The following is a 17,292-nucleotide window of genomic DNA, read 5'->3' on the forward strand; positions in this document are numbered from 1 at the left end:
CTGTTGTCACCAAGAGAAAGACTTCCACTGCTCTGGAAGTGCCTCGCTGCCTGGTGAGTGGCTGTTGTGTCACCAGTTACTGGAGTGAAATTCAAGTACTCACAAAACAAGAGACCTGCGAAGGCAGAAAGCAGGCTGGGAGGGCCGCCAGCTGTAGGATACTAACAGCAAAGGGAGGCTTCCCAACAGGACACTGCAGTTACCCCACTATTGACTCCCTCCCACCCCTAAACTCTCACAGAGGTGTTGTCACTTCACTGATCAGGTGTAGGAAAGGCCAGGTCAGAAGAGACCGTTACTGACCTGTCCTTGTGCTGGCTCTACCCAACTGGGGGGGAACGCTTCCACATGGAGGTTAGGTTAGAAGAACAGTCATGTAGTGCATGGAATCACAGAAACAACGGGGTTGGAAAAGACCTTTAAGGTCAAGTCCAACCCTTAAGACTGAAGTCCTGCCAAGTCCACCACTTAAACCATGTCACTAAAGCAACCCTTTTGTAAAGTGTTACTGCTGCACCAAGACCCAAAGATGATCAAGGATAAAGCCCCTGGAATGCTCTGAAAGGAAGAGAATTCCCCCCTTGTTTACAGTACAAAAATTTTATTTCTTGTCGGGATAATTTCAAGTTTCCAGCAGAACATTTTAATTTTACAAACAAGAGGCTTCCATAAGTAGGACCATTAGAAACAGTAAACCAAAAAAGCTATCTTTACAAAAGCTCTGTGCATAGCAACTTCAGACCGTGGGTAACTGACAAAGCAAAACCCCAACAGAACGCCCAGCCAACCCCAAAACTATACAGGAGGGGGAAAATGAGGCCTTAATTTACAGAAGGGCAAAAATGGTCTTTCAAAACCATGCATATTGGAGGTGTGCAAAGGAAGAGGGAGAGAAGATGTGATACCAAGATAAATGATGAAACAAAACATACTCTTCAAAGGTAAGATGTAATTTGTAGTTACCTATCGCAACACTTTCATTTCTCTAGTGGCAAAAAGGAAAGCTGTTAGGAAATAGTGAACAGCAGTAACTAAGAGAGGACGGATTTGCTTATTACACTTGAAGAAAACCCTTACACATTGATTTTTTTACATTACTTTTCCTTTTTGTTGGGTGCTTTGCCACTGCTAAAGTCCTTCTTCCATGGCCAAGGATTTCTGATTGGAGTTATTTACACACAGTTTTCCTTGTAAAGCTACCAGGAAGTTCTACACTCAGCTCAGGTGTGGTGATTTCCATGCATGAGCCAAATCCGTGTTCTAAATCATTGCTGTGTTGAATGGTTTTCATTTGGCTTGGGTCAAACCAAAGCTCTTTCCCACACTTACACAGGCAGACACAGCGGTTTCTCCTCCTGTACTCGACGTAGCTTTCTGGGGAGGTTTCCTCTTGTGTGTGGGTGCACGATTCCCCCACCTGAGCAACTGGATGGAGCCAAAAGAAGCGACTCCAGTGTGAAGGGGATGCTGAGTGGTTCAGAACTGTCCTTCTCCTGTTGGGTTTACCCTGGTTCTCCCCAAGGCACCAGTGCGCTTTGCTAAGGGCCTGTGCTCACCAAGCAGTGGGAAAAAAGGAGGTGGGAATTATCAGAATGGCTTTTTTCCAGGAAATGTTCCATTTTTTTACATTTAAAACCTTCCTGACTGACATTCTGAAATGCAAATCTTGCTAAAAGCTGTGGGAGGACTGAAGGGAGCTCCTGCTGCCCCCCGATGCTATGGAGCTGTTTGGGGTTTTCTGGTAGGTCAGAATGGGAGGGAGGGAGCTGAGACATCAGACATGAGCCTGGTCCATGAAGAGGCTGTTTGGAAATCTGGGGCTCAGAGTGGTATTGACTGATGTTATTTCACTCCTAACTCTAATAATCCTCAACCTGTTTTTTTACCTGTGTGTGTGCAGAACTCCAAACATGACTCTGGACATCCCACTCGGCCTGGCTGGGACATCAGCACCTAGGAATGCATGGAAACCTTTTCTTGGTGGTCTTTTATGTCTTGCTCTGAATGGCAATGCCCGGGTTAGCATGATGTGACCTTGCAGCCACAGTTAACGGTGAGTTACTTTATTTCACCTTCTCTGGAATGCAGATGCTTTCGGTAGCCTGGCTGTAGGGCCCTGACACTATATTCATGCTTCTTAAAAACACATTATTCCTACCACATCTCTATTTGAAGTTGCTTCTAATTGGGTTTTTGCTGATAGGACAGACTGGGCCTTGAGTTCTAGAAGACAGAAACCCCCTCCACCTTTTAGAAAATAAATTCAGTAGCATTGAAGAGGCACTTAATGAAGCCCTGGCCAGGACCTCACAGTGGGGTCAGGATGACAAGGAGGGACCCAGTTCCACTGCCTCCCCAGTCTGTGCCAAGTTCCAGGTAAGAAGCACCCTGTACATCTTCACGTATGTTAAACACCTCTCTCCCATGAGCTGAACCATCCCTCCATGGTGAAAATGGAGATGCTCTACTCAAGGGGCTGATGTTACACATTGGCACAACGCACCCCTGCACCCAAGTCCTGTCCATGCCATGTGGGTGTGTGGGTCCCATCCCACCCCCCCAGCATCTTGTCACTTATCTCTGTGGCCAGATGTGAACCACAGGTCTAGAGAGGAGCTTCCCACTCTACTGCTACTTCAAGCAGGCTTCAGGCTCTCAGCCTTGTCCCTGCTCTTCACCATCCCAGGTTCATTATTCCCCACACATCAGGATCACCAGGAATACTGTTTTACTTACCCATTGATAAAACTACCGGGCACATGGACAAGGACAGTTTCAGGGGCCATATATGAAGGGTTTATTTATTAACATAAAGGTGTTACTATAGGAACAACTATTCATGCAGGTAGGAACTGGGTGTCTTTTGGTGGGGTGTAAATTGAGTGCCTGATTATTTTTTTTTTCTTTAAAAACATCTTTCCAACAATCAATGGTCTCTGGTTTGGTCAGGTAACAAGTGATGGGTATTCAACAGCCTTGTTCTCGCCTTCCAACTTCAGGAGAGAAGGAGAACAAAACTGTTTCTTTTTACTCTAAAACGCATAAAAATTCTAAGCAATCGATTACTTCTATGAACTTCAATATATAAATGGAAAATACTTACCATTTGTAATGACTCGGGATAAAAGTGCATAAATTATTCCAATACATATTTATCCTTATAAATGCACCCTTAATATGGAGTATAACTGAACTTAAGGTGTTCTAACTACATGGAAGAACAGGAGGTTGCAGAACCCTCTCCCTCATACATTGAATCTATAAAACACACTCAGTACCTCATGACAAATCTGATCCATTCAGATCCCTCTGGGCCATTCCTTTGCCAGGAGGGTCTTTGAGACTTAGCAGTTAATCTTAGTACCTGAATCTTTGAATTGAAACCAAAACTGGAAGGGGGGAAGAAACAAGAAGGATGCAAATTCATACATGAACCAGCAACCTGGAGACCACAAGGGATGTAAAAGTTCCTGATGGTTTTGTTAATCAGAAGGAATTCTGTACATCCTTGCACATGGAGTCAGTAGGAGGGACCAGGGAGGAGCAATCGCAGCGGTAATAATATATCTCAAACTTATCACTACATTTTTGCATCATTTTTCTTCATTGTACAACTGGAGGGAAAAAAAAAATCCAAAAAAGGGTTTAATTTCTACCTCTACATACAATAAGTTACAAGTTTATTTATTTAAATAATTGTAAAACATCTTACATTTTTTAAAGAGGTTAAACTATGAGCAAATACACACATACACCAAAGTTCCATCATTCACGGCAGTTTGTTCGTCCTAGAAATCCTTTCATGCTGGTACCCTGTTTTGTTGAATTGTTTTTTTTCTGCATAAACTAAATCGATATCTGAAAGGCTCCGTAGAAAATAGAAACTTCAACTTTTTTCCCCTACAAAGTAAAACAAATTGTATCCAAAATATCACGCTTGAATCATTTTTTGCCAATTTCTTTCTCCTTTTCATAGTTTACAAATCTCAGGAAGGTTTCACGGCTGTCAGGAAAGACTTTGCATTTCGGGTTCCATGCGGGCAACTGCTGCTCATCCCGGCTCGTGGCTGATGCTTCCTTCGCAATGGGTTAGGAGTCGACGTGGCTGTGTCACAAATATGAAACGGGTGAAAGATGCAACTTCTGTCTTGTCCAGTCCATAAAAAATGTTCCTTTTTTTTTCTCTCCTGGGCCTGGCTTTCCCCCAAAAAAGAGCTTGTAGTGCTATTATTTTCTTTTAGTGGTCCATCACAATAAGTAGTTTTGTGCTGTAAAAGAAACATGAAAACAAAAAAGAGGAAAAAAGGGAAGAGGGAGAGGAGCAAAACTGCCTCTTCCTTACATCGGGGGAACGACAAGGCCAGTCATGGCTGAAAGAGAAAAGTGACAAAGATGAAAGTCTGGCAAACTGGTAAGGAACAAAACGCATTCGAGCCCTTCAGTGGACAAATGGATAAATCAATTCAGCCCTCAGCAGGTCAGTTTCTGGAAATGCAAGCCCATTTTTGGGTGCTCATCTCCTGAGGGATCCTTGGGGATGGACATTGCCCAGAACCACCCTCAGAACTTCAGACTTCCCACTCCAAACCCTTCCTCAGGACCCTGCTCAGTTTGGGTTTCACTTCCCACAGAGCCTGGGTGCAGAGGGGTTATGTTGGGAGGGAGGGAAGATGGGGAAGCAAGTGGGAATTGGCTCACATGCTGCTTACGGGGCCTCACCAGGGAATTGCAGGTCCCCATTCCTGGGACCACGACCAGAGCTGGGTTTGTTAATCCCCTTGCAGTGGAACTATCGGAGCAGCCTGTTTCTCGCTCTCTTCACCCCATGCCTGAGCCACTGCGGTTCTTCCCTGGCACATTCCCAGAACACTGGGCTTATGGAAATTATTTATTAGTCACTCTCCCTGCCTCTCGTTGCAGCTGGATCCTTCATAACTGACACCAGCAACCTTGGAACCTGCCTGGAACTGGTGCTGTTCCCAGAGGTCCTGAGGGGTAAGTGACGTTTGTATGTATTTATATAACAAACGAGTGAGTCATGTTTTCAAAGGGGCCTCGACGCAGTGCAAGGGCCTAATCCTGCACAGATTGATGTTCACTGGAATTTGTGGGATTATTCATGTGTTTAAAGCCCTGTCCTGTGGGAACTGATTTCACCCTTGTGTTTGCAGTGGTTAAACAAGTGCTTGGGGCAAGCTCCTCTGCTACCACGACTCTTACTGGAGCTGTGTTTTTAAACACCCAGGCCACGGGCTGGGATTTAACACAATGGGAACAGAAATCTTTCCATAGTTTGTAAGTGAGGAGGGCTGGAGTCCCGGCCAGTTCTGGCGCATCCCTGAAAGAGAAAGTGAAACCAAAGCACCTTCAGTCAAACACTGACTTCTGCTTGCTTAGGAATCTCCTATTGATTTTCAGATGTATTTCCAAGCAGGTCACTTACCTAACCCTAACTACAGCAGGTAGAGATCTGAATGCCTGCCTTAGGGGGTGCATTAGAAGGAGAGAGCTTTTCTGCTAACACCAAGGAGCAGGCTCCTCCTCCCCAAACTAAACCATGACCCTAAGGGTAGTGTTTGGCCTCCCTTTCTGTCCTCTAGGAAAGAAAACTCGGCTTAAGTCTTGGATTGATGTCCTCGTCTGGATTCCACTGGGCTGGGAGCAGAGTAAGTGTCCCCCACACGCAGGTATCCAGTGTGCATCTGTGTGAGCTCTGCCTTGGCTGTGTCGGGCAAAATCACCCAGGTGAGCTCAAGGATTGAACCCGTGTCTCTGGGGGAGCCTGGCTGGTCCTCTGCCTACAGCAAACACAGGAGCAGCTCCAGAGGTGGTGGAACAGCCGGAGTCTGGCTGGCTGTGGGCAAACAGACTGTCCCTGGTGCGGGGAACATGGATTAATCCCAGCCAGGCAGGGGCTGTTCCTGAGGGGAACACGCATTGGCACAAATGCTTTTTCTGCTACTCTCGTTAACAGCATGATTTTCATTTCTTTTACGCAAGGCAAACCTCTTCCAGCAGATCAGAGCAGAGATCAAGTCTGAGTTTGTGCCGTGTCACTTCAAAAGTAGCTGAGGAGCGCTCGTAGAGGCATCATTTTGGGAAGTTCCCTACAAGTAATGCAAGTCCATTTTTACTGTGTAACTGGAATATTCTGTTCTGCAGCAGTCCTGGCCTCAAGCTAGTGACAGCAACAGCAGCACTGCCTCTGCAAGCAGGAGAGTGTGTTACTACCCCTATAGGGGGTTCTGGTGATCCCTCTTGTGCCTCCCTTCCTCCTCCTGAGCAAACAGCAGGTCCCTACTTTCCACTCCTTGCTTCCCTCTCCTTATTTTAGCTCTCCCAGCCCCAAGTCTCTTTTCTCCCTGCAGGCTGTAAGTGCTCCGGAGCAGAGACACTGCTCAGAAGTTGTAGGGATGGAACCTGCCGCTGGGCCAATTCAGGTAAAACTCTACCCTGACACACAAAGGACAAGCAAAGGGGTAATTGTTTCACTGCCATTTCATCCTAAGGTTGCAACTCCACCTCCTTCTGCAACAAAGAGCAAGGAGGGTGAGGAATATTGGCTGGAATTCTCACCTGGTTTTCCCCAGCTCATCTGAGCGCCTTTGCTCTGTGGTTCTCTCTTTTTACATACCCTCATCTGCCCATTTCCACCCCACCTCCACTCCCCTTTGGGGCTGCACTGTCAAAAGCCTATTCCCAGCCTGTATCGCTTTTTATTGAATGTTTGTGAGGTTTGGATTAAGGTCTTACACTGCTAGCAAAGCTGTAATTATTTTTGCCTGTATTACTATATATTGAATCGATGTAACTTTTCAATAAAGGTGGTTCAATGCAGGACACTCCCTGATGAGTTGGGAATATAGAAACCACAGTCATTATCCCAGAGGGTCTTTTTTTTCTCTTGGAGGGAAATGGAAAAAGAATTAGAGATGAGCCTTATTGTATTAACCTTGACAGCTTGCAATTATCAACTGAAACACTTCATTAAAATTGTCACAGGGTTGGAGAATTTTTTTATAAATAAATAATCCAACGTGGATAGCACCCAGATGCTCTGGTGATGGGCACCTTTAATGGCTGTAATTAATAACCATCACAGGCCTGGTGTTTACAAGTAGCCCCTAAAACTGCTGCCTTGCTCTGTAGTGGAAAAGAGCTCTGCAATTCAAAGAGCTGCTCGGTAAGCACTGGACACAGGTACACACATACACGTGTGTGCACACGCTGATCTAGTTCTTCAGTGCTTTGTTGGGGCCTAAATACTGACCTGGTTTAAAACTCTGCTTTCTAGAGGAGGAAGATGGGTGCTGAGCATTTACAGTCACTGCCACATCAAAAGCACTGCCTTCTCATTTGGTTTTCCTCTGTTGGCACCAGGTTTGCAGCAAAGTCCAGTCCTGCAGTTCTACAGCTCTTTGGTGAACAACGGGCTCCAGTGGTGCCACTCTGAGCATCTTAACTGAATGTTCCTACCCTGCAACACCAGAAACATCTCCACGCCTGAGCTGGCTGTAGGTAAGGGGAGGGTTGCGCTTTGCAAGCCACCGAGCTGTTGGTCTGATAGAAGCTGCAGCCTCTGCCCACAGACTTCACCATCCTGCTGAATCCCAGCACCGTGACCACTAGAAAATGTGCAGACTTCCTGTCAATATTAAGACCATGCACCCATTTATTACCATCATTTATTATTAACTAAGGCAGGGGGTTGGAATTAGATGATCTTAAGGTCCTTTCCAACCCTAACGATTCTATGGTTCTATGAAAATGATAAAGAAAGGATTTCCAGAGGAAAACCCAGCTGGCCTCCATGGAGCAGACAACCAGCAGTGGGCTCTGCTGAAGGGCACCATCATCCTTTATACTGGAATGCAAGTGAACTGAATTCCAGCTCCTGTGCAGGATGGTTCCAACTGAGACACTAAAACGTAGCCAAAAGCTTTGGGTTTTTACTGAAGAATCTGTTTTTTTCCTCCAGGAAGTTAACACTTTTTTTGGAGCAATGCTTCTGTATCCGGATGGAAGATTGAAGACAGGCATTCACCCTCTCACCGTGTCCAACCACAAGCAGGTAAGCTATTTATGAACAGGGGGTTTGTCTCTCCTAGGTAACAAGCAGGTTAACCCGTATTTTATGCAAGATGTTTTTAAACAATCTACATAAAACCCCTGACAGATCAGAGGTGGAGAAGTCAACCTGGTCTCACCTGTGGAGTTGTGTTGATGGAGTTACTGCCTCACCATGGTGCTAAACTGTAGGCACTAAAGGCTGCCTCAGCAACCACTGTGATTTAGTTCAAGCTAATTAGGAACACCCTTAAAATCAAAATACTTGTTTGCAGTGTCACACGTGCATTAGTTTAATTACCAAAGCACACAGGAATGTAAAGCCACTCTGCAATTAGCTGTTCCTCCAATTAGACTAGAAAGCAGCTAAGTATTGACCTCCAAGGTGTCAATAGTGAATCCAGCCCAATAGCCTCCTTTTTTGGGGGTACATCCAGCAGTCCTGAATATTTTCTTCCATTAAAAAAGGCAGATTTTTGTTTTTTTCTATTAAAAATGGAGCTCTTGTCTAGCCCAAACAGCTCTGTGACATATGAAGAGCTACTAAAATTAACATCCCATCAAATGAAAGATAAGTAATTAATAGTAACAGGAGATATTTTTGTTAAGTGTTAGCAAGAAGATTTAAATAGTTCTTAAGGGTTTTATTTTGGAGCCGGCTCTGCTACTTACATCTCTGCCAATAAACTGGGGAGGAAACGGTACTTGATCTTCCACTATACTGGATTTAATCAGATGGCAGATACATATTTCTTGTATCTATTGACATCATGTACACAGCATTTGCTGCCTTTGGCATAATTAAATCACTGTCTTGGCTCTGGAATCTGATTCAGGCAGAAGCATTCTGCTTGCACATTCCTAGCGTGGAAGTGGCCCTGTTAGTTTTAGAATCTCTGGTAAGAGTTATTTTAAGAGTGAAGAGTATATTTATTTGTTGAGTGAGTGGAGCAGCAGATCAGGCACTGCACTGGAACCACTCAGGAACCATTGTGTTGTGTGAGCAAGCCAGGTCACGGGAATCCCACCCCTCCCAAACTTTTCAGAGCAACTATTTCTCTCTTTACCTGTTTGCACAGCCTTTTAATGCAAGGAGAGTGGAACCCCCTGTGCTGTTGACACCCCTAATGTGGCCAGGACAAGGCACTTGTAATTAATTAGGGTCTTTAATATAAATACCTGGATCTCTTCAGGTGTCTCCTTTGCTAAACCGTTTCTGAGAGTATCAGGCATCAATACCTTTGGATTGGCCAGGATCCTGACAGTTAATGGAACATCTGACCTTCTGGGGCTTGCCTGCTAGTCCTTGTAACTGAGCTTGCATTTTTACGTGGAGATGTGCTGAGCTGGCCAAAGGGAATCTGGGCACGCAGCAGTCCATGCTGTTCCAGCAGTTTCCAATTTGCTTGCTTTTCCCATCAGCTGCCTTCCTTCCATCTGAGATGAGTTGATTGGGCATTTGTGTACCTAGCATGCCGTGTTGCATCACGTCACATCCTATCCAGTGCCTTTTCTAAACTGCCTTGACATATGACATGAACAGAGCATGCAAGTGTTGTGATCAGGATCACCTGTGCTCAATTTGGAGAGCATATAGAAGTGAGTGGTGTCCAGTACGGATTGCTGCTTGTTCTCTACCTATAATGTCCTGTTACACTGTAGGAATGGATAGCAGATGGCAGGTGAGAGAGGTAAGCAGGAACACGTGGCACAGGGGGTTATCTGAGGGTATCCCACATGTCTCGGCTGCGTTGTGCAGTCCAAAGCCAAGCAGATAGGCAGGTTTCATGCTTAGCCAATACTTTTGAGTTACAGGATATTCCCTAGCAGCTGTCCTACTGTCTCCAGCAGCTTTGAAGCATCACCAGGACCTTCCCCCCAAAATACATTTTCAGAAGAAAAATTTCCAGCAGTAAACTGCCTGGAATAATGGGAATGCCAGTCTGAGGATGAAGCCTGTACAGGTACAGCTACTTCTGTTTAGACCAGTTTTAACTGAGGCTTGAACACCTTGGTTAATGTATGTGGAAGTTACATTCTAGGTTTTCACTGCTGCTTGTGAGTGGCATGCCCTGAGGTGTGGGTAGCAGTTCTATTGATCTCATTGAAACAGGATGTTGTAAGTAGGATGGAGACTCTATCACCAGGAAGCTTTTGCCTTTGAACAAAAGACATAGCTAAATTACGTTGCAAACATTACACTGGGGTGTAAAGAAATCCCCGTTGCAGAGATTTTGCCCTAAATTATGGAGGGTGGGGAAACGGAGGTAATATCAAATCACTTGCGCCTGGAATGCTTTGGGAGGGAGCCTGCATCTACTTACTGCTTGCTCTGCACTTTTGCTATTCCATCTTCATCAGTATTTACTGATGCTGAAATCTGAGATATAAGTAAATAAATTACATTACCAGCTCATCTATTCTTAGCTTACAGTACCGGGCAATGGCATAGCCAAGGGGATTAACAACCTCCCCTTGCTGCAGCCCAGTAAGTCCACTCAAGCAGCCTCTTTGGGACCCTCCTGTTGACTTTCTGGCCACATCTGTCTGTCAGCACTGTGGGAACGTTAATTTGGATATCAGGCTCTGTGTATCTGGAGCCTTTCCAAAGCATGTGCTCCCCAGCTTGCATCAATTTAAATATTTCAGTTGGAAAGGAGAATTTGCATCTATGGCTGGAACCGTTCAATAGTTACAAAGAGCTGGCATGGCAAACGTGGGCAGACGGGATCTATTCTGCAAAGCAACTGCTACCTTTGCTGGGAGTCATCTGTTGTTGCTCGTTGCTGCAGTCTGACAGGTCCTGGTGTGCTGTGTGTGCTGAAAACTTACTTAAATAAGAGCGTATTATCGTATTTATGTATCAGGCTGTTGATGTACAGGAAGTATCCCATGAAGAAAGGGATATGGTTAATAACTTCGTATGGGTTTATCCATGCCCAAGTCTCTGCATCTGTGTATGCCTAAGCTATTCCAGTGAATGCCCATAACCTTAACTGATCCATTAGTCTTGAACCCCTCACAAGCGGAGTTTTTGTCAGCAGAGATGCACGGAGGTGAGGACAGGATTTTGAGGTTTGAAGTTTGACATAAAAGCTCAAAGTTCTATTTTTAAAATCATTTATTGATTACTAACATAGATTGGAGGAAGTATGATGTAAACACTAAGCGCTCTAATGCTTTACCTGCTCACAAAAGGATTAAAAAGGAGATAAACTCTTGCTAAGTGGAATCTGGAGCAGCCAGGACAGCCGTGGTAAGTTAAGGAAAAAAAGTATTAACTTAAAAGCCAGTGGGGTTTTTAATCTGTGTTTATTTCTGACTCCCTGAAATGATAAGAGTGATTTTCTCACTGAACTGATTTGGGGTTGGCACTGCCTTAGGTAACTTCATAACAATGAGGCCTTCCCAGCATAGCAGTCAGGCAAGCCTAACACTAAAGCAGACTTAAATCTGTTCCAAACAGACTGTCCAACTGGCTTAAGCTGAACAAGCAAACTGTTGTCAAGCTGATCCCTGTCCTAGGTAAATGTTTCACTAAATCAGACCAGGCACTGATGATGACTCTTTAGGCACCAAAATTAATTTACCAAAACTAAACCTATACCTGAACAGTTTAGATGAACAGCTACAACTGCTGGGCCAACAAAACTTCCTATACATAGAGTGAAAAAAGTTACTCCAAATCCTTCTTCTCACCTTCTTTAAACAGTGGAAAAGAAATCCCATTTCCCATCCCCATCTTTCACAAAGAGGAAGAAGATCTCAGAAGCAGCTCCCTGCCACTGGGGCAGGGGAAGAAGCTGCTTCACACTTCTGTCAGTTTGCTTTTAAAAGGGTAATTGGTTTTGTTCACCACACTTAGAATTTCCTTATTGTATCAAATAATCACACTCACTCTGTGCATCCCTGGGGCCCAGCTAAGGATTTATAAGGCACCCACATCAACAGGTGCAGTTTGTGGGGCTCGTTCTGGAATTACCACTGGCTCTTGGCATGGCTGAATTCCCAGAGTTGTGTTTTCTGGGCTATCTCTAGTGAAGTCTGAAGGAGCCAGATGACTTCCCAGGCCCTATAAAGGCTGTTTTTATGGAGACTTGGAGCATATTTAAGTGTCGCACACCCCCCCACAGCCTGTTAAAAGAAATAATTTAGCACAGGTTTCCATTCTTATCTTAATACTCACATTTGTTTTGCAGATCACCTTTAAAAAGGCTGTAAATGCACTATAGGGCTCAATTCCCGGTATGTGCCTAAACCTTGCAGCAGGTTTCAAGCCATGAGCTGTTGCATACAGGGCTGTGTGGTAACTGCAGGGCAGACACTCGTTTTACAAGTCCCTGAAGCCTAAGGAGGAGAAGTTGTTCCTCACCAAAGATGTGGTACTGGAAAGCAGCGTGGGGCAAATCCTTCTTGGTCTAAATGAGTGTCTGTCCCCTGTTGTTTTAAAACCAAACAGACAAAGCTCAGACATTGCTTTAATCCAGTTAGATTGGGTCAGATTTCTACTAGTCAGTCCTGTAATAGCCATGTAATGGTATTCAGATGATTCCTGTGTTTACCCAGACTAACACTGTGTGCTTTACATGTGTAGGCTGAATATTAATTGTACATTTCTTACCTCTAAACCCATTTCCATTGCCACTAGAGCAGGCAGGAGAAGGAGACCCTTGGGGTCTGATGACAGGAGCAAAGGCACTCTTCTGTTTGACAGCAGGGAAGACGGAGGAGGAGAATGGAAGGATGGAAGAAGTGCTGGAGGAGCCAACTGTTGGACTTGAAGACATTACTGCAACAGAGAAAGGTGAATCCTTATCAGAAACACAGGCACAGAAGTTTGGTAAAACTGGTTAAGATGTCTCTTTTTATTCATTCTACTTCTACAAGAAGATCTCAGTCTCACTCTGAGCTACAGTGTAGGTAAATACATAATAACTCAGTAAAAAGCTGGTTAACTGTGCATTAGTTTATATGTGTGTGTGTGTGTGTGTATATATATATATAAAAATACACATTCTTGTCAGAGAAAAACCAAAGCAGGAAAGGAACAGTCACTTGCTAATGGTAAAACTAGCAACTACAAGTGGAACAATACTAAATTCCAGAGCTGAATCCAATCGTTGTATTTCTGGTTATGACAGTAACACAGTTTCACAAGAAATTTAATCCACAGTTCAGCTCTGGGATTGATAATGCAGTTCCTACACATACAAATTATTTTAGAGGAGTAGGGCTCGGAGTAGCCTGTGCTAGAAGTGATGGCTACAGTCTGAAGTTGTCAACTGTACCTTTTTCTTCATTGTGGCCTCTGCCACTTTGGAATCTGTATAAGGATAAAAAATGAAGGAAACACAAGCAGGACTGGTTCAGTATTCCTCTATTCTTGAAAAATGGGAACCCTTTCTAGTTCATCCCAAAACCCACCAGAACCCAAATCAGAACCTTTCACAAAGGTTTCACTAAATCTTGAGCACTTCTCTTGAGAGACACCACTTGCTGCATTTCCCGACGTGGTAAATGAAGTTAAGCAGGAGCAAGAATCAAATGCAAGAGGAGCAAAGCACGCACAGCCATAGGGGGATCCTGTGGGAGAGCCGTTGATGAAGCCGGGCGAGCCGGGGACGCCCAGGTTGGACATGGGGACGTTGCTGTAGCCGTTCATGCTGTTGCTGGAAGTGCTGTAATTGGACTGTTGAGGTGTGGAACTGGAGGAGTAGCCTCGGGGTGAGATGCTGCTCGTATTGCGAATGTAACCTGGAAGAGAACGCATTGCAGAACTTTCTCCTGTGTCTTTCCTTAATGACTGACTTAAATCCAGACTCATTAAAACATTTAAGGAAATACCATTAAATTCAGGGGTGTTTCTGCACGTGCTCTCAAGTTAAGCAATACTAAGTGTTAAAACAAGGTGGGAACTAACTTTCCACAGTGAACTGATGTGTATTTTTCTAATCACAGCTGATGTGAATAAAATCTGTCCTCAGCCCTGGATCGCAGCGTGTGTGCCTCTCTTTCTGAGGTAGAATCCATCAGGGATGGGGATTTTCTATTGTTTTAGGGGGGAGATTATACTTCTCAAGTTATTAATGAATCACAAATAAAGCAAGTACATTAGTAAGGGGAAATTACAACCCAGATCTAGTTTGCAGCTTGACTCTGTATTTTGTATATATTATATACAGTATCCATAGATACTTGGGGGAAAAAATAAACTGGATAAATAAAACCATGTTTTGTCTGTAAAACAAAATCACAGATATTTGAGAATCAAAATTTAGCCTCTTTTTTTCTCCAAAAGGAGCCCTGACCAACACCACAGCCATCAGCATCAAAGTACAGGGCTATTATTACAGCTGCAAATGGCCTATTTTAATGGAAAAGCTTTCACTAGAAAGATGGAATCCAATACCTACTTTAAATGTGGTTACCATGTAGATATGAAGCCAGGTACCTGCCCATTTATATTATGAAGTTCTAATTCAGGGCTGGTAAGACCTTATTAAGAGAAGCAGCAGAATTATCTACGTGATGACTTTTAACACGACATATGTAATATGAACTTCCTCTGTCATGGGTTGACTGCTGTGGAGCGTTAAACACTGCCCTGCTCCTGCAGTCAGCCACAGACTGGGTGTAGCTGGAATCATGGGCTAAATGTCCAAATAATCAGGAGTCAGAAAACACCCAAGTTTGCGCTGGTCCCATGACGTGTTACTGCTAATTTAATTTAATTACTTTAGGACATGTTTTCCTAACTATCCATGATATTTATCACACAACCTCTACAAGTTAACATTAAGGTAACACCACCAAAGCAGCCTTAAAAAGAAAAAAAGGGAATTTCCCACCTATTTAACAGTTTTGCTGTCCTTGTCTTCTACAAAACCAGCAATACAACAACAAAGCTGTTGTGGGGAGCAAGGGGGGAGGATTGGGGTGAAGCTGGTAGCAAAAACTCCTCAAAACTTATTTCACACATAGCTGATGTGGTGCCTGGGAGCTGCGGCAGACAGAGCACCATCCAGAATGGCAGCGCACCTCCTTTTCTAATGCAAACAGTTCAAAGCCACCTTCGTGTCCATCAGCTGAGCAGGTCCAGAAGCTGAGGAAGTCCTGTGGCAGCAGCTGGGGTTCGGTTTGTACTGTCTAAATTAACGCTGCACCACTTGCAGCGCTTACCTTGGTTGTTCCCTTGTGCTGACTCTGAAATGCTGACTCCTAACTGGCTGCCGTAGGAGTTAATTCCCATCATACTGCTGTGAGCGGGAGAGCTGGACAGCGCGGGGATCTGGGCAGGATTCCGTGGCACGCTGTAGAGAGCCTCTGCAATGTCTGCAGCTCGTTTCAGGATGATGTCCTGCGGGACGAGTTCAGAAACATGCATGGAGAAGAGCTCTACTGTGACCATGGACCACTCCCCTGCCGAGGGCTCATCCTCACCTGGTTGTTGTGGGGCGTTCCATACAGTGCTTCAACTAGGTCAGCAGCTCGTTTCAACAGCATTTCCTGGAGGATGAGAAGATGCAGAACATTGATATTTGAACAGAAAAGGGTTTCAGTGCAAATAAAACCTTGGGATTGTATTTTCTGAAGTGACTGCTGTTTGTGTGTGTTCATCCTGAAAAATGGGTCCCTTAAAGACCATTATTTGCCACTCATCTGACAAACGAACCCTTTGCAGTGTCTCAAACCTGATACCAACATCGCAGCGCATGAGATGCGCCGGCCCCGTGCTCCTGCTCATCGGGAGCTCTCCGTAGTCCTGAACCTGCCCTCGGCTCCAGAAAGTGAAAAGAACTTCCCGACCTATCCAAGTGAAATAGGAACTGTTCCCTTCTCAATTTCAATGGATATCCTTTTGCACAGACACATAAAAGCTGATTAATCCCCACATCCATTTCTGTTTTCTAAGTAACAATAACCAAACAAAGCACTTTAGCTAGAAGGTATCTTATGTTACCTCTGGTTCTAGGAAAAAAACAACACAGTATAACATCTGAACACAACAGTCTTTCATCACACAACTGCATCATGAATTGGTACTTTTGGTACTGCACTAAAATCAAGGAATACAGCCATTAATGCCGTACACTGTGCTGGGTGCTCCATCAACACAGTGCTATGGATAACTGCAAAGGACAATGGGCATGACCTGGGAAGATACCTGCATTGGATGCTCATTTTATCTGCACAGTGTTTGAGCTCTAACAGATAAAACTTACTGGCAGCTGTGGGTTCCACATGATCATATCCTTGCTTGGACCTGCTGAACGTAACTTACGTGCAGATGTAACAGTCATTTAAGACACATTTTTTTCTCTTTTATAAGAGTTAAAGAACATATTTAGTGGGCTCAGTGAAAAGCTTAAAACTCTTTTACCTTAGCTAGTCTTTCAGGGTCCCCAGGATGTCTTGGGATGACCTTCTGCAGTCTTTGGAAACCATAATCTATGGTAGGTTCATTTAAAGCTGAAAACAGGAAAAAACCACCATATGAGTGTGTGTATATCTGTATCATCTATATCTAATCTGTACCTATCTGTATCTGTCTTTGACTAAGTTTCATTGCCTAAGACAAGTTTCACAGCCTCTACAGAAAACCTCTCCTTGCCTGGGCCCCTGGGAGGTGTCATTGCCTCCTGCTCAGGTGAGCCCTGAGCACTGTGTGTAAAATGGGCTGAACAATAAGCTACTCACTCACTAATCCCTTTTCAAAGACAATCCTTACACTCATGACTTTGGCTTACTTGGTAGAACACAGAAATCACCACTTCTGCACTTAAAACATCAGTTTCTGATGCTGATTTCTCATCTGTCAAAGGCTGAGTGAATAATCTGAAAGGTACAGCAGGGAGGCACTGCCACAGAAATACCCCTTCAAGGATGAATGCATTTACTTTGGGCAAAACACACTGTGTCAAGCAAGCTATGGTACAAATACAAATTACAACAGGTCAGAAATGAAAAGTACCACATTTGCTCATGTAATAAACACGCCCCCAACATTTTGCCATCACAAACTAGGGCACAGCTATTCATTAGACACATTAACATCGTCAGTGGTGTGTGGCTATGATGCACACAGAGCCACTTCACTGTGGTGATGTTAATCTCCAGTGGATAAACTGAGCTATTTTGACCCAGATCAGTAATAGCTGGTGATTTCATAACACTTCAGACACTTTAAATACTCTACTATGAAATCATGGCAATAAGAATCTCATT

The 17,292-nt window shown here is 44.2% G+C and overlaps 1 protein-coding gene across 3 annotated transcripts in view; it reads right to left on the minus strand.

The window, feature by feature from the left end:
- Positions 1 to 3,627: 3,627 nt before the first annotated feature.
- The window catches only part of EBF2 (EBF transcription factor 2), a 115,714-nt gene continuing 102,049 nt past the window's right edge, over positions 3,628 to 17,292 (minus strand). Inside the window, exons 11-16 of one of the 3 annotated variants that reach the window (XM_062617022.1) lie at positions 16,448 to 16,536; positions 15,508 to 15,573; positions 15,247 to 15,424; positions 13,636 to 13,821; positions 12,689 to 12,856; positions 3,628 to 4,268 (exon numbers count right to left, since the gene is read on the minus strand). In XM_062617022.1, the coding sequence (XP_062473006.1) occupies positions 4,249 to 4,268; positions 12,689 to 12,856; positions 13,636 to 13,821; positions 15,247 to 15,424; positions 15,508 to 15,573; positions 16,448 to 16,536 (707 nt within the window). In that variant the 3' untranslated portion in view covers positions 3,628 to 4,248. Of the gene's footprint in view, positions 4,371 to 12,550; positions 12,857 to 13,635; positions 13,822 to 15,246; positions 15,425 to 15,507; positions 15,574 to 16,447; positions 16,537 to 17,292 lie in introns of those variants that run through there. The other 2 variants (XM_062617021.1, XM_062617020.1) reach the window with 2 other exon arrangements.

This window comes from Pezoporus occidentalis, unplaced genomic scaffold (assembly GCF_034315485.1).
Source record: "Pezoporus occidentalis ecotype Australia unplaced genomic scaffold, CSIRO_AGI_Poc_V1 ctg191, whole genome shotgun sequence".
NCBI classification, from domain to species: Eukaryota; Metazoa; Chordata; class Aves; order Psittaciformes; family Psittacidae; genus Pezoporus; species Pezoporus occidentalis.